The sequence below is a fragment of the Nanorana parkeri genome, unplaced genomic scaffold (genome assembly GCF_000935625.1).
Source record: "Nanorana parkeri isolate BGI_ZX_2015 unplaced genomic scaffold, ASM93562v1 scaffold215, whole genome shotgun sequence".
NCBI lineage: Eukaryota > Metazoa > Chordata > Amphibia > Anura > Dicroglossidae > Nanorana > Nanorana parkeri.
The window spans coordinates 445,314-472,345 of NW_017306483.1; the positions used below are offsets into that span (position 1 = coordinate 445,314).

Sequence of the window (27,032 nt, forward strand, 5' to 3'; positions counted from 1 at the left end):
GAGAATTGGGGGGGGGGGAGGAGGAGGAGGAGTCATCATGCTTTATGTTATTTTCTTATAGCTTCTGCAGAGCATTGCAACTTTTGTTTCCCCTCCCCTGGTTATGGAGAGGGCAGAGCGTTGCACCCTTTGCTGCGTCACTTCACTATCCTGCAGAGCATTCCTCTGCCCTGCGGGGAAGTGGGACGGTCTGCCAGCAGCCTGAGCAAAGTTTGCACACAGACGTTGTACCCTCTGTGAATCCAGCAAGTCACAGCTCCTGGCAAACAATCAGAGCGAAGCTTGTCTGCAGACGACACTGGGCCGTAGTTGCCACGGGTTACCATGTTGCCTTTTCTGTTTTGTTATTTAGCAAGCCTGAAATAGGGGGTTGCTGGGCAACCTCCAACACCGCAGGTGTCCACGAGGCATGCTTGTACTTGTAGTTCTACTGCTCTTAGTCCACTCCCTAGAAAGAATCCCTGCAATTTGCAGTTCCTGTGCCTGCAGCTGTCGGAACAAACAAACGGTGATTGGCTGCCGACAGAGTTACACCCGGCTCTTTCGATTCTTCAATTGAAGTTAGTTGTGCCGTTGTTCTATCGAATTCTCCAACTCGTCGAGACCTTCAACTCCCGTCAGTGCGCCTGGGCAGCCACCCGAGAGAAGTATCAAGCAGTACAATCTGCGGCAATGCGCGGGCCCCCGATGCCACAAGCACCGACAGGTTTTGGAGAACTCGATGACAATTTCACAGGCGCACCTACAGCAGGTGGAGAAGTCAACGAGGATTGCAAAAAACGTGACGGCTGGCGCACTCTCGTCTAAGTCTACAATGGACGTGACGTCACGAGCTGGAGATCTCGATGAGTTGGCCACCTCGACTCTTTCAGCCACTTCCTGTCTACATGCATCCGCTCCAGCGTCAGCTGCACATCATTGCTCTGGAGAAGCTTCCTGATGGTGACAACGATGGACCATGCCTAAGGAATGTGTGCTGGCAGGTACCACCACGGTACAATCTCCTTTAGATCTACCGACAAGGGCCGTCCTGATTGGATACAGATTGATTGGGTGATTCAGGTAGATACTCATATAATATAGTTTTGGTAAATCTAAAGTTGATTGCACAGAGATTGTAACGTGTATGGTGAAGCCTAAGAATTCCGTACCTTGGTCCTATAAGGCAATCTAGCAGCTAGCAGTTTTAAACGGATCCTTCTATATTCTTCTTATGACAAATAGCAATGTATGCTGAGACCTGTAGTTCATCGGCTGAGCAGAATCTTTCACTAACTGGTCAGCAGTCTTCATGTACAACATTAATATCATTCATTGTTGTGGTTTCAAATCTGCAGCTTTTGTCAAAAATAATGCCCGTTGATCCTGCCATGAAGGTCCTTTCCTGTTATGGGGTGACAACCGTCTGCCAATGGTATTCAAGTGTTGTCACCCTTTCACACACCCTCTCGGTTCTACCTGAAAGTGGCCCTGCCAACACACAGTCCTTTGGCATGGCCCATCGTTACCACTATCAGGAAGTCGGTCCGGAGCAATGGCATGTAGACAGGAAGCGTCTGAAAGAGGTTGCAGGAGGTCAGCAGCATGGAGATGCAACAAAAGATGGAAATGTGAGAAGTATTTGATAAAAAAATGACAATTGTTTTCAATAGGTAGTGCTTAATAAATTATAAGTCATCCCATTCAAAGTGCAGGGGCGGGCAAACTCCGGGCCTCCAGCTGTGGTGGAACTGCAAATCCCATCATGCATCTGCACCTGGGAGTCATGCCTGTGGTTGCCAAAATCTTGCAATGCCTCATGGGATTTGTAGTTCCACAACAGCTGCAGGGGCGGAGTTTCGCTACCCGTGTTTCATACCATGTGATATGTTACACCTATATTTTGGGTGTAAGATGAAACATGGTTGCATTTCTCTTCCCCAAAACCCACACTGCCCCCCTCACCTGAATGGCAGAGTGCCCCATCCCCCCTCACCTGAATTGCAGGGTGTATCCTGCCCCCCCTCACCTGAATGGCAGAGTGCCCCATCCCCCCTCACCTGAATTGCAGGGTGCATCCTCCAGGTCATCCTGTTATTTTTTTAATTTAGCGTGGCTGTACGTAGCTCTGCGCGCCTAGGTTTATCGCTGACGTTCTTTTACTACAAATCCCATCTGCCACTGAGTAGGGTTACCACCTGTCCGGGATTCACCCGGAACAGTCCGGGTTTCCAGCCAGCTGCCACCCGGACACAAGATACTCCATGCCGATGCCAGCGCTTTACATTTTTTGACAGATGCGGCTGCCGAGATCCACAGCAAGTGTGAGACCTCAGGCAGCCGCATCTGCCTGAAGCTTCATCTTCTTGTGAGCCGCAGGCACCTGAGAGCCCGCACAGCCCACCTGAGAGCCCGCACAGCCTGTGCTTGGGTTTCATTTGAAGAAAAGGTGGCAACCCTACCACTGAGGCAGATGGGGCTTGTAGACAGCACGCCATGGTGATCTCTCCCCTCTCACTACTGTAGTTCAGCGGCAGTTCCTGGGTATGCACTTGAGGCTGGGCAAAGCTTTGCATGAGCCTGTCCATCGCCGCCGCCATGCACTGATCATGGTTGCAATGCTCTGCAGGACTGGGGGAAAAAGTGCATTTACTACATTTTTGAATTAACACACCAATGTTGCTGCATTTACTACTATTTTGAAAAGGTGGACTGTGCCTTTAAGGCGTTTCTTTGGCCTGCTACTGAGTTGCTTCCAGCTGCTTGAACCTGCTTTTGCCTTCATGCTGACTTGCATGGATAACAGAAGCCGTTCAGATACAAACACAAGCTGTTGTACACAAGCCTTTAGAAGATTCTGGAACCTCAGTGTAGCCGGTGGAGGGGGCAGCGTGCCCTTACCCGCTGTCATCTCTGTAATGTGAGGTTATAGACACAGCGGTATTTTGATATGTTCCTGAGTGGCTTCGCCGTGTCCAACCGTTGTCAGAACCAATCACTGCGCTACATTCTGACCGGAGGCTTCTGAGGGCCGCTGGCGGAGAGAACAGAACGTGATTCAGCTGCATTCAGTGTCTGTCCCCCGTAATTACATTGTTCAGTACAGTACTCTTCCCCCCCGCTGAGCGTGCCGAACGCAGCAAAGCTACCTGGGAAAAATAATCAAAACCGCCGGCGTGCCAACATTTACAAAGCAGCCGAACATCTACCGTGTAAAAGGTTGAGTGCGGCGGTTTAGTCCAGTCGTACATGTAGCGGTATATTGATAACGCAGCCGATCTGATAATTTGCCTCTTTAAACTGATTGATTGCCTCTTATATATTCGCTCCATTTATAAAACTGCGTCGCCGCGCATATACGCTGCGATTTGCCGCTTGTGTCCATCGACTCTGATCTGGTGAACGCTGATATTTCCAGAGAGTATCTGCCCACTGGGGTCATAAGTATCTCCCCAGATCAGAACTTCCACTAGGCCTCTAGTGCCTAACCTACTTGACGCACCAGGGCCCTTTGGTGCCTGTTGTACGCCCCCCGGACCCCTGTCGTCAGTAGTGTAAGCATTGATTCGTAAGGCACCAGTCACATTCGCTATGCATGACTTTGCATGTTTGTTGTGCAGAGAAGGGCAGGAGATGGAAGCCAGTGGAGGGATTGGGCAGAGAGGGGCAGGGGATGGAAGCCAGTGTAGGGATTGGGCAGAGAGGGGCAGGAGATGGAAGCCAGTGGAGGGATTGGGCAGAGAGGGGCAGGGGATGGAAGCCAGTGGAGGGATTGGGCAGAGAGGGGCAGAGGATGGAAGCCAGTGGAGGGATTGGGCAGAGAGGGGCAGGGGATGAAAGCCAGTGGAGGGATTGGGCAGGGAGGGGCAGGGGAGGCAAGCCAGTTATGGGACTGGCAGAGAGGGGTGGGGGATGGAAGCCAATGGATGGATTGGCAGAGGGCAGGGGATGGAAGCCAATTGAGGGATTGGCAGAGAGGAGCAGGAGATGGAAGACAATGGAGGGATTGGCAGAGAGGGGCAAGAGATGGAAGACAATGGAGGGATTGGGCAGAGAGGTGCAGGAGATGGAAGCTAGTGGAGGGACTGGTAGAGAATGGCAGGAGATGGAAGCTAGTGGAGAGATTGGGCAGAGAGGGGCAGGAGATGGAAGCTAGTGGAGGGATTGGGCAGAGAGGTGCAGGAGATGGAAGCTAGTGGAAGGATTGGCAGAGAGGGGCGGTGGACACTGAGCAGTTGGCAAGGTGGATGAGTCTGGCAGGCTCTTCATTATAGACAGAAGAGGGAATAGTCTATGTAGAAGTGGACCAATAAGGAGGAAATTACAATAGTCATGGTGAGAGATGACACTGGAGTGAATTAGTAGGTCTGTAGTGTCATTGGACAACAAGGGGCGTATTTTGGAAATGTGACGGATATGAAGGTGACAACATGCATACATTCTCAGCCTTCGCCATGTAGTAGCGCACAGCTGTGTGAGACGATCCGCAAGTCCTTTGTGTCAGGATAAGAATATTTTGTGCTCTTTATTTCCTGACATTTCGATCTGTCACATTCATCTGATTCCTTCTCTCTTCTCCCCCTCCAGATCTTCCTCCATTCTCTCCGCAGGTACAGCTCTCCCACCCCACTCCCACGACAGCCAGTGCCCGAGCTGCGGAAAACTCTGTCCCGGTACCTGGCCTCCCTCCAGCCTCTGGTCAGCGATGAGGAGCTGGAGAGCACCCGGGAGCTTGTTGAGGAGTTCCTCCGGCCTGGAGGACAAGGAGAAGAGCTAGAGAGGCAACTGCACCGGAGGGCCGAGCGCAATGACAACTGGGTGAGACCACAAGAGCTTACAGCTTGGCACAACTGCGTGCCAATGAGGCCGGTGTAGCTGTAGCTTTTTAATGGAGGCACTTTGTCCAACATTACATTGGTGTCACTGGTTGAAATGGTTTAATTAAAGAATGTTTTAAATGCAGCTAATATAAAAGCCATCTTTCTTTATACTGGCTTTCTGTAATCTTCTGTATAGCAGCACTTACAGGGACAGTCAGGGTTCTCTACCGCTTGGCCAAGTGCTGTCAGTTTGACACAGTGAACATGCTTGCAGGAGGGGACAGCAGAGGGATAACCACATTGGCGTTCTGCTGCTCCATCATTGTCTAATCACCAGGAGAGGGAAAGCAGAAATTTTAGCCCCTCACTAGAGGAGTGAGTACTATGATTTTGGGCCGGTTCACACCACAAACAGTGTGTTCCAGACTGTTATTCTGCCTCTGTAACGCACTGAAACGCCACCCGGCCGGCTCGCTGTGATCAGGGGCAGGAGGGGACATGGCGGTGCATTGAAGTCAATGGCACAGCAGTCGCACCCCCCCGGCCGCAGTGCGATCGCCAGCAACCCGAATGCGTGGCACATTAGTGCCTGCGTTCTGGTCCAGTGCAATCTGCAAAAATACTGCATGTGCCATTGGCTTCAATGCACCGCCACGCCCCCCTCCTGCCCCTGAACGCAGGGAGCCAGCCAGGTTGCGTTCCAGAGGCCGAACATTCTGGAACGCACTCTTTGTGATATGAACCGGCCCTTTAGGTGGAGAATAGTATTAAACCAGACCCGGGCATTTTATGGCCCACAGGCCATATCCGGCCCTATGTCTGGCTCACGGTCGGCAGACCGATCACCAACCAGCGCTCTCGGTTAAGGCTGGCTGGCAGTGAATGCGCCGGCCTCCAAGGCCTCCGGCCAGTGCAGGTCGGCGATCATTCCGTGTAAAAACTGCGGTCCTCTTCAGTCGTTGCTAGGACCTAGCAACCAATAATGTCTGGGGTCCTCCTCCTCTGCAGTCATTTGTTGCTAGGACCACCGGGCTGTCCTAGCAACCAGTGATGCCAAATGTGTTCCCCCACCTCCAGCATTACAGGAGGATACAAGAGAATATTCTTCCATCCTCTCTTGCAGCCTGCTCCACTTCCCACCTCTGGCCTATCAAGCCTTATTGTCCCCACATAGTATGTGCCACATACAATGGTATGTGGCACATACTATGTGGGGACAAAAAAAATCTTCATTCGGGGCCCGATCACACCTATGCTGTATGTTAATTGCACGGTTCTGTGTGATCAACGCATGGTATTGTTTGACGCACCTACCTTGTGTTACAGTGCAGCAGATGCGTTGCATGGCCATTCATTTGAATGCCGCCCCAAACATATCTTCCGGTCGCAAAGTAATTGACCGCGACACAAAGCGCGCAATATTAAAGCCTGTGACACACTGCACGCGAAGCAGCACGGTGGCGCGCTGCCTTCGCGAGCAGTGTGTCATGTTATTTTCTTGTATAAACCCGCGCGTCAGCTTGCGACGTCTGGCTGGTTGTTACGCACGAGCCGATTGGCTGGAGGGGCAGTCAATCATCTGCCTGCACTCAGCTCACACACTGCACGCAAAGCTCCGTGCCGGACACGGCTTTGCGTGCAGTTTGTCGCAGGCTTACTAGTTACACATGGGATACTCTGCTCTCTGCTCCCATTAGCATGTTCCCTCTCAGCACCTGGGAATGCAGCACAGCCTGATTTACTTAAGTGTGAGCTGAACTAAACTGAACCTGTGTTGACTTCAAACATCCAGTCATGTGCAAGGGAAGCCACAATCTTAAATTCTCCTAAACATGATTATGCAGCAGTTTTTTGTTGTTGCTTATTTAAAATTTTTCAAGAAAAACCAATTACAGCGCCTGAGTCTGGCGCCATTGACTCTGAAAGCAGATACGGAGTCAAGCGTCTAAAATAAGCGAGCTTCTGAAATCTCGGATTACATATTGATGCTAAAATTATGTATGTTAAAAGGTTGACATATGAGGAAGCTTTGGAAGGCATTGCTGTGTGGAAGCGGCTGGGCTTCATTAGAGGGGAGAAGACAAAACCCAGAGATGAGTAAACAGAGGAACCCCAGAGGAACCCTAGAGGAACCCTAGAAATCATTTTCAGGTCTCCGGGAACCCCTGCTAAAAATTGTACCTACAGCCCAAAAACAATAGCGTGATCAGTAAGTTGTACAAAATAAAAGAGAAAAGAGGCCTCCATAGAGTATACAACACCACAGGTACAACGTTTAACACTCCCTGCTCTTTATCATTTCATTATTTTTGAAAGGGTTGCACAGATACCAAGTACAGTACTCGGTACAAGTACGAATACATGTACCGATACTTTTGAGCTCCAAGACTACACTAGAGAAAAATTTTAGGAGGAAGCTGTCATTTGTAAGGAGAACACGGAGCTCCTGGGATTTGTACTTCTCTGTCTTATTGTACGATTTTGTTTTTATAAATATAAATGAAGAGATGCACAGATACCAGTTTTGCGAGTACGAGTACTGGTACTTGCCGAGTACTTACAAGTACGAGTACTGATACATTTTTGTTTATTGTCATGTGACAGTTTTTCTAAAACAATACAGACTAATGATTTCAGGACAGTGGTGGGGCGCCAGAGCCAGGTCCCAGCTGCAACCGCTGCAACCCTGGTAGTTCTCATGAAAATGCCAAGTATCTGCACTGGTACTCGAAAAGTATCTGTGCATCCCTAATTTTTGATTAAAAAAAGAAGAATGCCCCTTACAGTGGTGGTCGGTGGGAAGAATGCCCCCCCTTACAGTGGGTTAACCTCTCCAGCCTAAATAAAACCTCAGCTCCCCTTCAGGTGGCATTTTTCTGCCAAGTCCGGGTGTAGCCAAAGCTCCTGATCTGCAAACTTGTTCCAGGTCAGTCATTTAATATATTCCATCACTAGCATTCCTGAGAATATACCTGGAGTAGGGGGGTGCTGTAGCAATAGCCAGCCAGGTAACTGGTATTACATTGAAGACAATGCATGTTCCTGGCACACCATGGATCCTTAGCATATAGTGGTCGGTGGGAAGACTGGAGGTATATCTGTAAAAAATAAGTCAAGGCAACTGGACTTGCTGTATTTTTCTTGAAGACGTTTCACTGATCATCCGACCAGCTTCCTCAATTCAGAATGACTTGTACAAAAATTCTCTGGGAATACATATGGTGAATGTTGCTCCAATCCAGGAGTTTCAGAACGGGTCAGCAATTGAAACCTTCCTACTTCCTCAGTCCAAGCTGAAGTGGTTTCTGCATTGTTCAATAATAATCACCAGCATTGTGATCTTGTTTCATGTTTCATTTTAAATCTCTGAAATGATCGCCTTCATAAACTTCAAGCCCAGTTGAATTCATAGAAATAGATATTTATTCATGGAGGAGAGGCATTTAAGGGGGGATATGATCCCCTTATAGAAATACATAAATGGTCATTTTTTTCCTGTTGGTTGGACTGGATGGGGTGTGACCACACTGCCCTGTGCACTCCATATTATATCAGACCTGGTCAGACATGCCTCCTCGCTTCCGTTGTGCTACAAGCCTGCGTGTGGCCCTTGTACTGAGCGCTGTGGCCATTAACCATCTATTCTAGCACGGAGTACTGAATTGGGAGAGCGAGGGCATTTCTACCAAGAGAAAATGTTATTTTAAGGCATTTTCAAGCAAATCCAGTTCTAAAAACATCCAGTACAAGGTGGTACAGGTACTCTAAGGAGTAAAACAAGTTGTGCGACTTCAACTGGGCTTTCAGTTTTACTGATTTTATGTAGAATTTGTGATATATATGAACACTGGTGCGTAGGAACAAATTATTCTGCAGTGGACCTCAGCCACCAATCGGAATGTTTTAGTTTTTTAATGTTCTAGTGATTTACCACCAACACATGAAAAGTACCAATAACACGTTAATATCGGCTTACAGGAATTTACCATCCTGCATTTCATAGACGCACACAATATAAGGACAATTTGGGGGGGAAGTGGCCCAAAAACTCGCTACTGGGAGGAATTTACCGCCCTGTGTCATACTGACACACAATTTAGGGCCGATCCAATCAAAAGCCAATTATCCTACCAGCATGTTTTTTGCCTGTGGCAGGCAGTCATAGCTCCTGGAAGAACCCACAACAACTAGGATACGGGGTGAACCCCAGATATAAAGATATCACTGCTGTGATTTAAATTACCTTTCTGTGTCTACCTGTCATATAGAATCACACAATTTAGGGCCAAGCTAGTTATTCTAGCTAGTAATTCAATTACCCTACCAGTATGTTTTTGGCCTGGGGCAGGAAGCCATAGCTACTTATAGAACTCTATGTTAAACTGGGGGTGGGGGGGGTGTAGAGACTTCATACAGATATCACTGCTTACAGGAAGTTACCATGCTGTGCCTACCACTCATATAGACACACACAGTTTAGGTCCAATCTAGTCAGAAGTCATCTATCCTACCAGAATGGTTTTCACCTTTAGCAAGAGCCATAGCTCCTTGAGGAACCCAACACAAACCGAAGGTGAACACGCAAACTCCATACAGATATCACTGCTGGGAGGACTTGACGGTCCTGTGGGTATTAGTCGTATAGACTCGCACAATCTTGGGCCAATCAAGTCAGAAGCCAATTAACCTATCAGAATATTTTAGACCTGCGGCAGGAATCCAAAACTCCTGGAAGAACCCCACATAAACCAAAGGAGAACATCCAACCTCATACAGATATCACTGCTGGGAACTGAGCATGGGATCCAAGCACTCTAAGGTCACAGTACTAGTCACTGGTCCACCATGTTATGTAGTTGCAGAATATGGCATTGTTATGGTAAACATCACCAGTTTTCATATATTCCTACTTTACGTTCCATTCTCTGCCCAATTCTCCTCATATCTATCTGAACCTCGTATCTTTACTCATCTAGCTGACAGACTGGAGACAAGAATGTATTTATCTAGAGAGCCACCTACCACTCCCTGTACATTCAAGCCCGGCTGTCATTCTCCCCCAGAGGGAATACAAAGACTGGAGGGGACAGCTGAGGTACCACTCTAACCTATTTACTTTCATGATTCCCTATCCATATATGTCAACTCACCATCACATAACTGTATTATAACTTCTGCTCTAGTTCCATATTCCTAGCACTCAACAGAAGTAGTCATCTTGTGCCTAGAAAATGCACCCCCTCAATTCTCTAAAACCTCTAGTTAGCCTCTAGTTAGCATAGGAGGTGACAGATAGCCTTCAGTTTAATTATATACAGTGGTACTCCTCATTGTCGTTGGCTTAAGGGGTCCTAAAGCTGGCCAGACACATCAGAGAATCATGGGATGTGCAATCATAATCTGACCTTCTGAAGTTGGCTTTCAGTCCAGCTTTAGGCATAAACACAAGCCTTTGGGTTGCTCATGCATTTATTTGTATGCTAAGGAGCAAGAAAAAGACCCTTTGGCGCTGTTTCCTACCAGGTTGTCAGTGTGTGCAGGTGCCCATGGGATGGTTGTAGACTGGCAGATGTCCTAGGCAGTTATAAGATTTGCCTACTTGCGACCTATTCGCCAAGAGCCGGGTACCGCTGTAACCACCTTTACCGCCTTCATACATTATTGCACAGTTAAAGGATCATTCCTTTCTTTTTATGACAAGACAGTTGAATACTGTCCATGATTTGTGCCAACAGTTTCAGGACAAGGTTTCTGGGCCTACCCCCTTCTTCTATGGTCTCCTTTCCATGAGAAATGGAGGAAGTAGAGGAAACCTGTACAGACAGAACTATGGAGGCTGCCATTGTGTACCTCTCCATTGACAATGTCAGTTGCTGGATGTCATGATGACACAATGGCTTTAAAATACTTTACAGGTCACTGATGCAGGGCAAGTATGCAGCAAGTGAACTCGGAGTGAGGTCTGAGCGCTTGATCTGCATTCCTGTTCCCGGTCTCTGTATCAAAGACCAATGATCAACACGACAGTCAGGCAACTGGCTTTTTCCACTATGGCAGCCTATCATTACATACATTTTTGGAAAGATCGGTTGCATGAGATTCCCTAGCTGTAAAATCTCTTCTATTGGCTCGGTGCTTGTGTCATATTCTGAACGCTGGCAATTGTGGCAAAAAAAAATGTAATCTTGTTTTTTGTCTCTTTTTAATTATTAATGTATTATGATCACATCGAGGTCAGCAACGATTGTCCATCAATTGTTCCCTTTCCCTCCTATTTCCTCTTTTTTTTTTAATCATCCCAAATTCAGTCTAAAGTGGGATTAAGGCGATCACGTGGAATGTGAATTAGCAGGAACTAATTACTCTGGGCATCTATTTTTATCTCATGAATTTGGGTTTGTAAAAAGTGGTTAATTTAGCGTAAAAACAATCAACTTCTCAACCTGGTAAATGAGAACACTGGAGCCTATAAAATCCTGGTCATGGTATTTGAATTGCTCTTGTTTTTCAGAGATCCGATAATAATGTCTTCTTTTAATATGATTTCAGATTTGCCTCTAAATTAATATGTGGAGTTTTGGATTTCAAAGCCAAAATTGAAAGGTGAGTTTAACCTCCAACACCTCCTCTGGACTTAATCTGTTTTAACATGGTATAAATATTAAACAGCAGAATTCGTTAAATGTTCAAGAGGGGCTCATTGGTAAAGTGTTTAAAGACCGGACTGTCAGACGAAAATCTGGGTCTGAACGTGCGAATTGTGGCCGTCAGCGACTAGTCAATGTTAGGGCAGAACAGAGAGTGGCAAGACTGGTACAAGACAACAGAAGGACAACAGTGCAGTGTCAGATTCCTCGCATCACCTTTCACCATCTCGTGGAGTCACGAGGCGGCCCAACAAAGTCATCTGGTGGAGTCATCTCGTGGCCCAACGAAGTACTGATGGGGTGGTCATAATAATCTGACCACTTTGCACATGAGTGGCATTTGCACACGAGTGGCTAAACCTGAACATTGTAAATCCCACCATGAAGTCACAGGTGGTCTGTACAGCCTCCCATAGAAGTCAGTGACTGTACATGGCTGGTTGTTGCATATGCACGGTATGAATGCTATGGATTTGCCTGAATTCTACATCATTTGTCTGGAATTCGATGAATACAGGATGATGCGAATTTGCAATATGTAAGGTTTTAAATTGTTTTTCTTCTCCCGAACAGCCCTGACGGTCTCGAGGAGCTGTGGCGGGGTCTCCCCCTGTGTCCTGATCAGTACTTCAAGTTCTTTGGTTCCTGTAGAGAGCCTGGCCACAAAAGAGATCGGGTCCTTCTGCAGCCACCGAACAAGGCCCCACCTCATCGCGTGACCGTCTGTAAAAACTATCAGGTGACGCTCATGTTCATATTACCACCAATGGTTGGAGGGAGGGTCCTATTTAAAAGATGGCAGAATACAGAAACGCATGCACACTATAATACTGTATTTGATATAATGTAACAATAAAGATGTCCAAATAAATGGAAAGTTGTCACTGAAAGCGATCCTGAACAGAACTCTTTAGGGGTCATAATCGTCCCCTAACCATTGCTCTATATGCAAAATAGCGACTCTCAGGAACAACGCCGGAGGTGTGCCATGCCCCCTGTGTCCAAGGCTGTATGTAGAGATCATGATGCCCTAGGCATGCCTGCATGATGACACTATTTTGCATAGGCTCCACCACTTTGTGCCATGTGATTGGTTTAAAAAAAAAAACTAAGGCTAGCCATAGACACAGATTTCTCTTGTTCAGCGTGAATGGAGGAATATCCACTGCTGGCTATTGTATCCAGGGACAGACAACAGAAGCGTGGCAGACCAAAACTGAAGTCCATAAACAAAATTAGCAATTGTGTTGATCAAACAGCCAACACATTTCGTGGGCATATACAACCACTTTCCTCAGGGCTTGGAAATTATGAGAATGAAGGAATGGACTCATGCTCATCATTTCCAAGCCCTTAGGAAGGGAGTGGTGTCTGTCCCCGAAACGCGATGGACTTTTATGGACTCTTAGCATCCGTTCTGGTCTGACGCTCTTCTGTTTTCTATCCCTGAGTTGCTCCTGGTACCTCCTATTGGATGCTGTGCGTCATTTAGCTGCCTAACCATACCATAAGCTAGTGAGCTACCTGCAAATCAAGTTGGGGCTATCATAAAGGATAACAAGAGACTCCTCTCAACACCTCTGGAATATTCTCACTTCTATTGTATTTAGGGCTGGATAGAAGTAGGAAACAAAAGCCCTTCACCCCTATAGTCCTCTTGATGAATGTAGATCTGTAGGGGTGGATAGAAGGAGGAAACAAAAGCCCTTCACCCCTTATAGTCCTCTTGATGAATATAGTAGATCTGTAGGAGTGGATAGAAGAAGGAAACCAAAGCTCTTCACCCCTTATACAGGTGAAACTCGAATAATTAGAATATCGTGCAAAAGTAATTGCAGTAAGTGCTGCAAAAGGGGCCCAAACCAAGTACTGAGTACATACGCATGCTTGTACTTCTCAGAGGTCCGATATTGTTCTATGTACAATCCTTGTTTTATTGATTGCATGTAATAATCTACTTTTTTGAGGTTGTGGATTTGGGGTTCTTGGGGTTTTCATGAGCTGTAAGCCATAATCATCACAATTATGACAAATCCCGGCTTGAATTATCTTGCTTTGCATGTAATGAGTCTCTCTCATATATTAGTTTCACCTTTTAAGTTGCATTAGTGAAATAAATGAACTTTGCACAATATTCTAATTATTCGAGTTTCACCTGTAGTCCTCTTGATGAATGTAGATCTGTAGGGGTTGGATAGAAGAAGGAAACCAAAGCCCTTCACCCCTCATAGTCCTCTTGATGAATATAGTAGATCTGTAGGAGTGGATAGAAGAAGGAAACCAAAGCCCTTCACCCCTCATAGTCCTCTTGATGAATATAGTAGATCTGTAGGAGTGGATAGAAGAAGGAAACCAAAGCCCTTCACCCCTCATAGTCCTCTTGATGAATATAGTAGATCTGTAGGAGTGGATAGAAGAAGGAAACCAAAGCCCTTCACCCCTTATAGTCCTCTTGATGAATGTAGATCTGTAGGGTGGATAGAAGAAGGAAATAAAATAAGGACTAAGTAACGTGACACAGTTTACATTTTGAATCTTGGTGGTGCCCCTTCCAGCACTGCTAGTCCAAGCATTGGCCCAGGAGTGCCTTATGTTCAGTGCAGCCGTCAATCAATGCAAAGCAGCCAATGAAGAGTAGCCCATGGAATAATGGGTGTGGCTAATCCTGACTTTCAGAGCTCACATTGGTAATAGGAACGTCTGAGCTCTATACAATGTTTGCACACACACATACTGCGATATATGCTTTATAGTAATGAATGTGTTCCTCTCTCCCCTCTCTCTCGTATTTTGGTCTACACCAGTTTTTTGAGCTTGATGTCTACAACAGTGACGGTTCCCCGCTGACGGAAGACCAGATTCACCAGCAGATGCTCTTCCTCCGAGCGCACTCCAAAAAAACTGACAAGGAGCCGGTGGGCGTGCTCACCACTGACCACAGGAACAGCTGGGGCCGAGCGTACAGCACACTTATCCGCGGTAGGTGTGTCCTGAGTACGGAGAGACCCGCCAATGACAATAGGGATGAAATAGGGCATGTGTTCAATGAGCTTTGGTGTGCTTCAGAACTGCACTGACACACTTTCACTCATCCCTGTGAATATGACTTTCACCAATCTCGCAGAGCCTGCCTTCTGAACTACAGCTCAACATCTGCACAATTTAACATTGGAAGCAATGCATGATGGGATGTGTAGTCTTGAGAAATTGAGATTGCATCACATCAAGCAGCCAGGAAAGAGATGCAAAGCACACGGGGAATCCAGGAAGTTGTTGGAAGTGATGGGCAGATGGAAGGCGGTACTCACTACATAAAAGGGGTTTTTGCCAGTAAGCTTTGATTGCATTATCGGAGACAACTCTACGATGTATTCCTGTTACAATGCTGATGTTATCACAGGAGAGGATGCACTGGGACTTCACAACTCCTTTAAGCCTTTGATAACAAATACACATTTATTGAACAGGAAAATGACAGCAGGAAACTGATTGGCTGCTCCGGATAAGACAACTCGGATCAATCTTTAATGTTTTGTTTGTGTCTTTATCTCCAGACCGTCTGAACAGGGAGTCTGTACGGAGCATCCAGCGCAGTATGTTTACGGTGTGTTTGGACGCCACCGCACTGAGGTTCTCTGAAGACCTGTACAGTAGTCGTACGGCCGCTCAGATGCTGCATGGTGGAGGGAGCCACGCCAACAGCGGAAATCGCTGGTTTGACAAGACCATTCAGGTGTGTTCAGCGCTGTACCCTCACCGTGCCCTCCGTTCTTCTCTCTGTAGCCATAGACCACGCTCTGTGCATCTCTCTGTGTTATGGCTCTGATGCAGCATAGCTAAGAGGACCTACTGGGCTTATTAAACCACCAGAAGAGCAAAGTGCAGAGCACCAGACAATAGGGGTGCAGCTAACGATTATTTTTATAATCGATTAGTTGCCCGATCATTTTTTCGATTAATACATTGGTTGCATTTAAAAAACTTTGGCTAAATTTCAGTTCTTTCAATCATGGCGGCTGAGCTTCACGTTACCAAGGGCAGCCTGCATGCAAATACAGATTGCCTAGGGACGCCCATTCTTCCAGACTGACATCCACCCATCAAGGCATTTTGATTCTTGCAAAACTCCTCCTATGAGCCAGCCCAGTTCCTGCATGAGGGCTGTTGGGAGGAATACTGAGGCAGGGTGCTGTGATGTTTTCAGGAAGCTATGTACAGCACCCTGCTGGTCACACCCACCAGGTGGACACCCCACCATGATTTGCCTAAATTGTATAGAGAAGCACAGAGACGCAGTGATGACATCACTGGGTCTAAAAGTACGTAATGAAAACAGGATTGTTTAAAAATGTCATTGGCATACCGATGAGGGAGAAGGGAAGAACCAAAATATAAGTAGATTAAAATATAGCTTTAACTAAGGCCATACACAATCTTTTCCCCTTACTAATATCTCACAATATGGCTCCCAACAACTAACTCCTTGTAGCACCCTTTACCTTCCTAAGCCCAGTGCACAGTGACACTGAGTATGACTCCTGCAGTTCGTGGTGGGAGAAGACGGAACATGCGGCCTCATCTATGATCAAGCCACAGCTGACGCTTCTGCAGTCCTGAGGATGCTGCGCCATGTTTTAGACTACTGGTACGTGAGTAGCGTGTCTCCCTACATAGCTAAATGCTTGTATACGAGAGATGTTTTACCTGGTCAATGGTTTGTAGTGCTGTCCACAGGGCCGGATTTCCCACAAGGCCAACCAAGGCTCGGCCTTGGGGCAGCGGGGAGAAGACATTCCTATCTCCCGACGCCCAGGACGCCGGGCGGGTAGTTGTTTTCTACATTTAGCCCTGCTTTGGGCTAAATGTACTTCGGGGAAGCCGCTGCTTGTTTTGTACAAGTGATCTCTGCGATGTCGCTGATATCACTTGTATGCAGCCTGCATACGGGGGGGGCGCATTGAGGAACCTGGCATTGGGACAGCAGAGAGAGTAAATCAGGCCTTGGCTGTCCATGCAGATCGGAAACAAGAACCCCGTGCTGCAAGGCAGATGTGCTTACTACTAGGCTACCGTGCGTACATTCCACTTACATTTGACCTCAGTTCTAGACACTGCTAAAATCATTTACGGTTCATTGACAGGTACATTTGACTTGCAATTGACCATCTTTTGACTTGCAATTGACCATCTTTTGACTTGCATTTGATCTGCTTTTAAGCTGCATCAACCTGATTTAAGCTGCTTTTGCATTCCCATTGACTTGTATGGGGAGAAAAGCCGTTCTGATGCAATCGAAAGCCTGTTGACACTGGCTCTGACACTGGCTCTAACAGGCATAACAGAAGCTCAATGACACTGGCCATAACAGAAGCCCAATGACACTGGCCATAACAGAAGCCCTGAGGACACTGGCCCTAATAGACATAACAGAAGCCCAATGACACTGGCCATAACAGAAGCCCTGAGGACACTGGCCCTAATAGACATAACAGAAGCCCTGATGACACTGGCTCTAATAGACATAACAGAAGCCCTGATGACGCTGGCCCTAATAGACACAACAGAAGCCCTGATGACGCTGGCCCTAATAGACATAACAGAAGCCTGATGACACTGGCCCTAATAGACATAACAGAAGCCTGATGACACTGGCCCTAATAGACATAACAGAAGCCTGATGACACTGGCCCTAATAGACATAACAGAAGCCTGATGACACTGGCCCTAATAGACATAACAGAAGCCTGATGACACTGGCCCTAATAGACATAACAGAAGCCTGATGACACTGGCCCTAATAGACATAACAGAAGCCTGATGACACTGGCCCTAATAGACATAACAGAAGCCTGATGACACTGGCCCTAATAGACATAACAGAAGCCTGATGACACTGGCCCTAATAGACATAACGGAAGCCCAATGACACTGGCCCTAACAGGCATAACAGGAAGGGATGGTGGTCAGAGTTTTGAGCGAGCTTGGGCAAACTCAGGTGAACTGGGTTCACACCAAGCCCAGCCTCATCTCTACTCATTGCTCAGCTTGCCCTTCTTTCCCTAAACAATCATGGCTGCTCAAGATTTTCCGGCGCCAACCTTACTCTACATCTGTGCCTGCACAACAATAGTGTCGTTTCTGCCCCCAATGCGCCCATCTTAATGTAAATCTAAACGCAATCACTAAAACCTCATATAGGCCTAAACATAATGTCATTTCAAATGTAGTTCTTTAAATCTGCAAGAACACTTGTTCAGGCACTTCCTGTTATAGGGTGACGATGGTCGCCCCCATTGTCCTCCTGCGTTGTCACCCTGTCACATAAGCCCCTAATGGAAAGTACAGTCGGTTGTGTGGGTACTTCCTGTTCGTCCTGAGCAATGATGTGCAACCAACACTGGTCTGAGTGCATATAGACAGGAAGTGGCTGAAAGATGCTGGAAAAGATCAGCAGCATAAGATGCAACAAAGGAATAAAAAAAAAAAACAGTGAAAACATTATTTAATGGGAAGAATGGCATTTCCTGATATACAATTCTTTAGGGAACTAAAGGTCATTTGCGTTGGGTTTACATTCCAGGGCAGGGCCATGTTTGTTGTGATATTGTATCTGGGTATGTACACAGTTATAACCTTCATTCTGCCTTAGGAAGGTCCCAGCTTGTCTACGTGTGTACAGTATACTATCATTTGATTGTTTTTTGACATGTTTTACATTTTTTTTTCATTGCTCAGGATTACTAATTTTGTTCTTCCTCCAGTTCCAGGGGTCCCAGTCTGCTGCCTCCCCGCACACCCATCACCAGAGTCCCTCCCCCGAGGAAGCTGTACTTTAATTTTCCACCAGAGACTAAACAGCATGTAGAGCAGGCCAAGCAGAACCTGGACATGTGAGTCGGGCGTGGTCTACTGGGTGCTGTTATAAATATAATAAGTCACTGGGGATGTGACTTGCCACCAAGCGACAAGGGAGCATGGAGTCGGCTTCCTGGCCAATCAGGAAGCTGGACCACCAGTAATAACCCGTCTCCCGGCTTCCTGATTGGCCGGGAACCTGGCTCCATGCTGATTTGCTGGGATGCCAGCTTCCCAGCCAAACAGCATGGAGCCGGCTTCCCGGGCAATCAAGAATTCCTGATTTACGATTCTGAGTATCGGTACTCGATATAGAAAAACTGTTATCGGGGACATCCCTAAGCGTAAATAAACATTCTGCATTTCTTGTCTGTTTTCCCCTTTGTTTCACATTGGTGATCCTGCCAGTAACAATTCCTGTCCTATGATGACAATGCTCCCTCACCATACTGTATCTATGGAGGACCAGCAATGTCACCCTGGGACAGGACTACAGAACACCTTACACGCTCCTCAACTCCATCACATGAGGTGGGGGTGTGAACTGTCAACAATGCAATTTATGGCAAACAGCAGAGGAAGATTTTTGGCAGGATCAACAGGTATTTTTTTGCATTATTCAAACGGGTATAACAAAACACTTTCAATGGTATACATAACAGACCAAAAAGGAGCAAGTGGAGCGCAATGGATGTGTTTTTATGGGTTAAATTTCCTTGCCTTCGTTCTTGGCTCAGCTCGTGTCAACCTTGGAGTTTATGGTGCTCCCACTTTACCTGTTGCTGAATGATTATGGCAGCTGAAATTCAAGAATAGATGTCTCGTCAACAAGCTCTTGCTAGTCTGTGAAGCACCATGCATTTAAAGAGGAACTCCAGGAATGTAAAATGTTAACCCTTGCAGTGAGGCTACCCCCACACTGCAAGGGTTAACTGCTCGTTTTTGTCTAAGGGGCTCAAATAAAAGAAATATACTCACCTGATCCTTGATCCTTACTGTCTGCTAGATCGGAGACCGGTCCCCCGCAGCCTCTTCTTTCCTGGGCTCTGGCGGTCTTAGCCCCGCTGACGTCATCACATGTAATGCAGTCCGTTCACCTGCATTAGATGTGAGGACGCCGGGGAACATACTACAGCCGGAGTTGGGGGGGAGAAATAAGTGGTTACCGCCACATGACCGAGGATCAGGTAAGTATATCTTCTTTTTTCCGGCCTTTAGAGAAGAAACCAGCAGTTAGTTAGCTAATCACGTATCCCCCAGTTGGGACTCTTTCATCCCCTCCCATAGCACTCTTCAGCCCAGTAAATTAGCGGTCTCAGTGCCTGGCTGTGTCACGAGAAGTAGTTCATGAGATTGCTATCTGGAGACACCCGACAACGCTGACCGGCTCTGCACCACAAACACAATGAAGCCTTTCTATAAAGCAAGTAAGGAAACATCAGAGAAAGACGCAGACTGTTTATTTCCATACAAAAGATTCTTTGTATGTTTAGTAACTTAGTAAAAAGTCAAATGATTACCGAGCTCCTGGTATATGGAGGAGACCATCTCATGTAAAGGGGACGCTTTCAATGTTTTTCTGGAACGCATGAAGAACAGGGATTGGTTTCTTTAGCAATGATGAATTTATAATTATGTACATACATGGGGGAAAGCCATAGTTGCTGCTGACTTGCTTGGGCTCTATTTCTTGCTTTGCAGTGCTGCACAATGTTTACTCTATACTGCTCTTTCTCACAATGCAAATTGATGGGTTGGAGGACTCGTGGATAACAGTGCACTCCCAATGTGGTTGATATCTCTTCGCTGAACAGTGGTTATGAAAGAAACAGAATAATTGCACTGAGGCCCTGAGAACATCTTCTAGTAGCTTATCTGCAAATCTCTATATTCTATCCAGTATCAAACATTCTGGAAGAGTAAATTTGGCCTTACAATGGTCACATTTTGGCCAAGTCCTGCTGACATGGCTGAATTCAACCAGTGGGAGGCCCAGTCGGCACCTCTGCTGTAAGTGTATGGCCAGAGGCGGCATGGAGGGGTTTGCTGGTGGAGCACACTAATGGGGGTCGGGGTGAAGTTTTGGTCAAGGCGGTTTGGGGACTGTCCCGCCCAGCTCAAGGCAATCAATGACGTCTGGTTGGTTGCCTGGAGCTGACAGGGCACCTGCCAAAGGGTCCCAGGTTGCTAAGAGCTGGTCGGGGAGATGTGTATGGCCCTTACACATCTCTCTGCCTGACTCTTGGGAACCTGGACTGCTCTGGGCAGGAATGGAAACGACAGGCACCACTGCAAATGTTGTGCAGCAAAGTGACCATGCCACTCTGCCTGCCTCCCCGCCACATGACGCAAAGAGATGCGGCTTGAGGCAACATACTCAAGCTACCTCATTATAGGGATAGCCCTGTCTGCAGCCGACACTGAAATCACCAATGTCGGTGATCTGGGGAGCAGCGTTGTCAGCGACCGTGCTCAGGCCTCATGAATCGCTGATGGGGCTGGGCGCGGTTACAAAGTCTGTCATAACTGGAAATGCTGGAAAACCTTGTCGGTGTAGACCAAGGTTGGGCAACTCCGGCCCTCCAGCTGTTGTGGAATTTCAAATCCCATGAGGCATTGCAAGACTGACAGTTACGGCCATGTCTCCCAGAGGTAGAGGCATGTTGGTATTTGTAGTTAAAGCACAGCTGGAGGGAGATGCCTACCCCTGGTGTAGAAGGAACAAGTAGCTAAGGTGAGTATATGGGAGATGTCCACAGTCACGTTACAAACACACAGGGGCCACTTTGGCCAGAAACCAGTTAACCTATTAATATGTCAATCGATTGTCGGAGAAAGCTGAAGGAAGCAGAAAAACCCCAAAAAACATTGGGAATATATACAATGCTCCATTGAGATTATGCCTCTAATGGCAATTGATCCCATGAACCCAGTTCTACAAGATGGCAATATTAAAGTGGAACCACATGTAGAAATAACTGACAGTCTGGCTAGTACCAGCCACATTGAACACACGCTCCATATTGTGCAATGTCTCTGACTCTCCCCGTTTCTCTATTCAGATTGGTGAATGACTTGGACATCTGCTGTTTCACCTTTACTGACTTCGGGAAGAAGTTCCCACAGGAACACAATCTTAGTCCTGGGGCTTTCCTGCAGATCTGCCTCCAACTAGCCTATTACAGGTCAGGAAAAGATGGAGACCATTTGTTCTGTTGGAATATGTGGCCACCAGCAGCTTTAATCTGATGTATCTCCCCAATTTCTGTGCAGGTTGCACGGCTCTCTATGTGCCACGTGTGAGGTGGTTTCACTCCGAGTATTCCATCGGGGAAGATCGGATATTGTGCGCTGTACCTCCCCCGAGGCCCTGGAATTTGTACAAGCGGCTGATGATCCAAGCAAATCGGTACCTTATGGGTTGGGGCAGATCCTCAGGGGAGGAGTTATTTCATAGCAGGATACTGTACATATCAATATATGCAGACAAGCTTGTGTTTGGTTCAATGAACTACAAAAGTGAACAAAATAGAGGCATTCCCCAAGTATGAGCAGGCAATACTCTCACCAATAGCCTGGCCTTGCTGATATATTTTGTAATTCATAGACTGCATTTTCATGAATGTTAAAGCGGATAAAAAACATATATAGGAATTGTTTTACCTGCCATTTTTGTCCACCCTGTCCTGAGTTTTGCAAAGCTCTGCCACACCACACAGCCCAGTCTGGCAGGACAGGAGACCTGATTTTTTTTCTTGTGCAGTTGGGTAACTCCAACAGGTCTTGTCCCCCACCCAGCCTCTGAATGGACTGTGAATGACAAAGCAGCAGAACTGAAAGCAGCAGAACTGATAAGCCTATCTGTTGCTTTGCCTTCTTGTGCTGCTTCTGCCTCCCTGAGTCTGAGCTATGCTGTACAAGGAATGTAAGAGGCTGATATCAGGTCCACTTCGGGTACTTGCACTGCATGTATATAAAAATACATTTTAGGGTGTATAAATGAATACAGATTGGCATTATTGTGTGTCTTTGGTTATCTGCACGAAGCTTACACGATGGAAGAGTCTGCTCTGAGTGGGTGACAGGGACACTTTATTCCATTGCGTATTTCTTTCCCCGGTGTAATTTTTTCACTTTCTGTTTTCGGTGGATTAGGCAGAAGAGAAGCTGGCTCTAATGCTGAGAGCTATACAGAGTCACCAAACAGCCAGAGATCTGGTAGGAAGTCTTCTGAATTTATATTTTTCATTTATAATGTGACATTTATAATCTAAGATGCTTAAGACCAAGTGATCTCTAGATGACTCTTTCCATTATATTGGAACTTCAATTGATTTTTAACATTTGCCGCTTGCCTTCCTCGCCCCATCATATCCTCGGTAAAGAGTATGCTTAACCAAAGCAAATTGTGTTTCTAGTGCTAGGAGAAAGGTTAGAATTTTTTGGGTAAAATAGACATACAAAGCTCTAACTTCTAGCTTTTTTTTTCCAACTTTAGTTCAGCTTCAAAGAAGAACTCTGGGAATTTATAAATCTGCGGTTCTCAACCTGTGTAACCTCAGGATTCACATTTGTCTGTGGTCATTAAGTCGCGACCCAAGTCTGCACTGCAGTGGAACGCACGGCATTCGGGTACCGTGTGGTCCGGGGCAGGCGTACGAACTGTGCGTGGGAGGTGTTTTTGGGGTACCATTTAAATGAATGGCAACACACCTCCCACAACAGAATGCACGGTAAGTGCAATTGCATGGTACAGTGCGTTATCACACGGTACTATGCGATTTAAGCACTGTACTAGTGTGAGCGAGCCATCAAAAACACTGACATACATACGCAACCACAGACACAATCTCACACAGTCACAGACATACAAGAACTGGAGTGGATCCTTAGCGTGGGGTCCAGTATGGGCTGCTGTGCGGTAACGGAGCTCCATAAATATGTGCATTGCTGGGACAGCTCCCTTGCGTGCCCTGTAGAGGTGCCGGGAGCCAGAATGTGATGTCACTCCGGTCCAGGCACCTCAATAGGACCCTCGAGAGAGCTGTAAGCAATTCACGTATGGATGAAGCTCCCTCGTGGCCAGGGCCGGTGCAAAGATTTTTGCCTACACAGGCGAAGGTGATTTTTGTACAGCGGCCAAGAGAGGAGAGATGAAGTGCTTGCGGCGGCGGGGGGGCGTGTGCAAAGGTATCAAGAGAGGCCCGGGGGGCAATTACCACCCTGCCCCCAGGCCCAGTCCGCCCCTGTGTCAAACTAATCCAGCACGTTATTAATCTGAGTGCCCCACTCAATATGGTCGCAAGCGACAGGCATACTGAGTGGGGCAACTCAGATTAATAACGACCGAAAGATTTGGACTGGGAGGGGGGCCTCTTTAAGACTGCTCTGATCACATCTGTCAGCGCTCCCTCTCTCTCCTCCCAGCCGCTGCAGCTCCACGAAGCGGGCACTCAGAGAGGCGGCGGCGGTCACACCTCTCTGCGCTCCCTCTCTCTCCTCCCGGCCACTGCAGCTTCAGAGCGGCCGGGAGGAGCTTACTCTCCAGAGAGAGCTTATTCTCCAGAGAATCCTGCTTTGATCGAAACCCACTGCTAGTGGGTGATCATTTTACCAAAATTGGAGAGGAAATATACAAGGTTGTTGTGACTTTTTATAACATAGTCAGACCCTAATTGTACTCAAGAATTCCCCGAGATGCAACACTTGTGTCCATCTGCCACAATCTGTATCTGACATCTGTCAGCCTGTGCTTGTCCATCATAGTTCTTGTCTGGCTGTCAGTATGTGTTACTTGTAATATACTGTAGGAAGCAACACTCCACTAAGGGCTCCAGTACTGCTTGCAGTGTGCCTACTGATGTGGCTGATGTTTGCAGTCTGGAATCTGCGCGCCCCCTGCTACTAACGTCTATGCCATCTTCAGAGAACTTGTGAGCTACATTGGGTTTGGCGGCCTCCTCTGCTCCAACGAGGTCTTTACCTCCGCCATGCCTGACCTTTTTAGGCCAAATAGCTCAGATGTTTGCTGATTGATGGCAGGGGCCACAAACCCTCCCCTATAGATTCTGTATGCGATCTGCCTGAGGCTTTAGTGGCCTCAGAGCCATCAGTTGCTGAGACTGTCTACTGTCAAGTATCTCTTGCCCTCAGCGGACAAACCTGCCTCTGAGGAGTTTGTCTTCTGCCATTACTCCTAAACTAAAAGAGACTGTTTTGGCTCTTATTGATGCAGTATGCACACCTTGAAGCTAGAAAGGGAAGTCACTACTTCTGTCTTTTAGAATATCCTCACGATGGATCTTTCCCTGTTGGGCTAGTGAAGACTTCTGGGCATCCTATCAACGCAGGGGCTTTGGATGTGTGAGGAATCTTGTCAACATTTTGGAACTTTAGGTGAACTGGTTGTCTCTGCAGCAATGAACCACTGGCTGGTGGGTCATCTGATCCCAGTTCAGTCGTACAACACCATGGCAGTGGCAAATCTTAACCACTGGATCTTCTGTCTCAAGGAACGATTTACCATACTGCTTCACTGCCACCTCTTAATCAACTACTCCCACAAAGCTAAAATCTAGGAAGTCTACTTCTCACAAGGGCTAGCACCACACGTGCAAGGCATATTAGTGCAAGGCTTCTACCCCATGAGATTCTCCATAGGATGAATCCTTGCCTTTTTTGCTGATGGACCTGAACCAGCATTTGTCCACCCTCCCCACCATTAAGATTCAGGTCTCTACTCTTGCTTTCTTCTTCCAGAGACTGTTGACTTCTCATTCTTTGATCCAGATCTCTGCACAAAGTGTCTCCTATGTGGCTTTTATCCTGTTTGATCCCTTCTGACTCTGTGGGATCTGAATTTGCTTCTCTTGGCACTTCAAATACCACCCTTTGAATCCATCAGTGATATTCCCCTTTCCACTCTCACCCACAAGGTGGAATTTCTTGTTGCCATTACCTCTGTGGGATGAGCTTAGCAGTCTTATTCGGCAAAGAACGCGTTCTGGTTTTGCACAAGGACAAGGTGGATTAAGGTGTAGAAACTTGCTTTCTACTTTAGGTAGTTTTGACCTTTCACTTGAACCAGAACATGGTTTGTCTGTCTTGCTATAGTATATCAGAAGGAGTTTTCCATCCATTGTCTGGAGGTAGTTTGGGCTGTGTCTACCTTTCAGCCACCGCTTCCTTCAGAAAGACTGACTCTTTATGATTCCAGATGGTCCCTGTAAATGTGAATCATCAATGTCTCGTTCAACCATTTCTCAGTGGTTTGGTAAGACTCTTATTCAAGTTTATCGTCCCGGGAATCAGCTTTTACCCTTTCTTGTCCTGGCACACTGTACTAGATCTGTGCGTTTCTCTTGGGCCCTTCAGCATCAGGCTACTGTTTCCCAGATTTGCCAGGCTGCCACCTGGTCCTCTGTTCATACATTTTTCCAAGTTCTTTTAGGTGGATGTCCAGGTCTCATCTGATGCCAGCTTTGGTGGTAAGGTACTCCCGTTGGCTCTTTGAGCTGCAGACAGTCCCCAGTTCTGTTGTTTTCAGTGGGCCTGGTTAGTATTTGTTTGCCGTGTTACCTACCACTCAGCTGAACTGCTTCTGGATGTCCTGAGCGTTAATGACTTCCTGTGTCCTTCAGTGGATCAGAATGAATAATGGATTTTTGTACTCGCCAGTCCCACCCCTCAATGTTATTGTCATCCTCTTGGTACTGCTTTGCTAGAAACTGATACATGCTGAACTAAATCCATCTATCCCTAATATGTTCTCATTTACAGTAAGGGTAGATTACTTCATATTTAATTTAATACTGACAAAAGTATTCTCTTTCTGGCCTCAGGAGGGATCGGGATAAAAGGAAAATCAATAAACTGCATTAATAGTGTACGACGCTCTATACATTTTAAAGAATTAAAACTCCATTTTAAACATTATAAATATTTTAACTGATAACTGCACTTTACTGTATGTGATTTGCAAAGGTGAGCACTTTAGTTTTCTATAGCTACAAGTATTGTGGGCTGGGACTTGTAGTTCTGCACAGACCTGAAAATGACAAGTTTAGTTTGCTGGGACTCGTAGTTCAATATGGATAGCAGCATAAATGCAGGTATAGTGTGCTGAAGGGGCCACACACTGGTTGCATTGGCCAAAGTATTTGACTAATGTATCAGGGTATGACCAGCTTGAGACTGCTCTAATTGCATAGAGGGATAGCAGGGTGCAGTGCATATGGGATAGCGGGGTGCAGGGCATATGGGATAGCGGGGTGCAGGGCATATGGGATAGCAGGATGCAGGGCATATTGGATAGCAGGGTGCAGGGCATAGCTTCACCCCATGTAGGAAGTCTGAGACGTGGCAAGATTTATAACAGCAATAGCAGGACATGGAGGGAAACTCTCTTGATCACTTGAATGATGGGCAATATTTTGTAACAGCGGCGTCTTCTATTTCACATGGCAGTAAATTGCCTTCATACACATTGGGGTACAGAATACATTGGAGGCTGCAGGGCACATAAATAATGCATTCCTCATACTCTAGTACATTTTTCATAGCAATATACTGTAGGACAACTTGTGATGTGACAAAGGTAGCTCATCAGAAAAGGTTAGTGGGTGTTCACATACTCTAACCTTTTCATATGAGCTACCTTTGCCACATCACAAGTTATCACTCTGGAAGCTTTGCCCCCCCCCCCCAAAAAAATGCGGGCAGGGGGCAAAGG

General features: G+C 46.8%; 1 protein-coding gene across 1 annotated transcript in view; it reads left to right on the forward strand.

Moving 5' to 3' along the window:
* Nucleotides 1–27,032, forward strand: part of LOC108786526 (carnitine O-acetyltransferase-like) — a 36,840-nt gene that overhangs the window by 585 nt on the left and 9,223 nt on the right. The window contains exons 2-12 of the mRNA XM_018555844.1: nt 4,567–4,797; nt 9,776–9,894; nt 11,349–11,402; nt 12,020–12,185; nt 14,251–14,425; nt 15,001–15,179; nt 15,991–16,091; nt 18,208–18,336; nt 21,364–21,486; nt 21,575–21,710; nt 22,457–22,519. Coding sequence (XP_018411346.1) covers nt 4,567–4,797; nt 9,776–9,894; nt 11,349–11,402; nt 12,020–12,185; nt 14,251–14,425; nt 15,001–15,179; nt 15,991–16,091; nt 18,208–18,336; nt 21,364–21,486; nt 21,575–21,710; nt 22,457–22,519 — 1,476 coding nt within the window. The remainder of the gene's footprint in view (nt 1–4,566; nt 4,798–9,775; nt 9,895–11,348; nt 11,403–12,019; nt 12,186–14,250; nt 14,426–15,000; nt 15,180–15,990; nt 16,092–18,207; nt 18,337–21,363; nt 21,487–21,574; nt 21,711–22,456; nt 22,520–27,032) is intronic.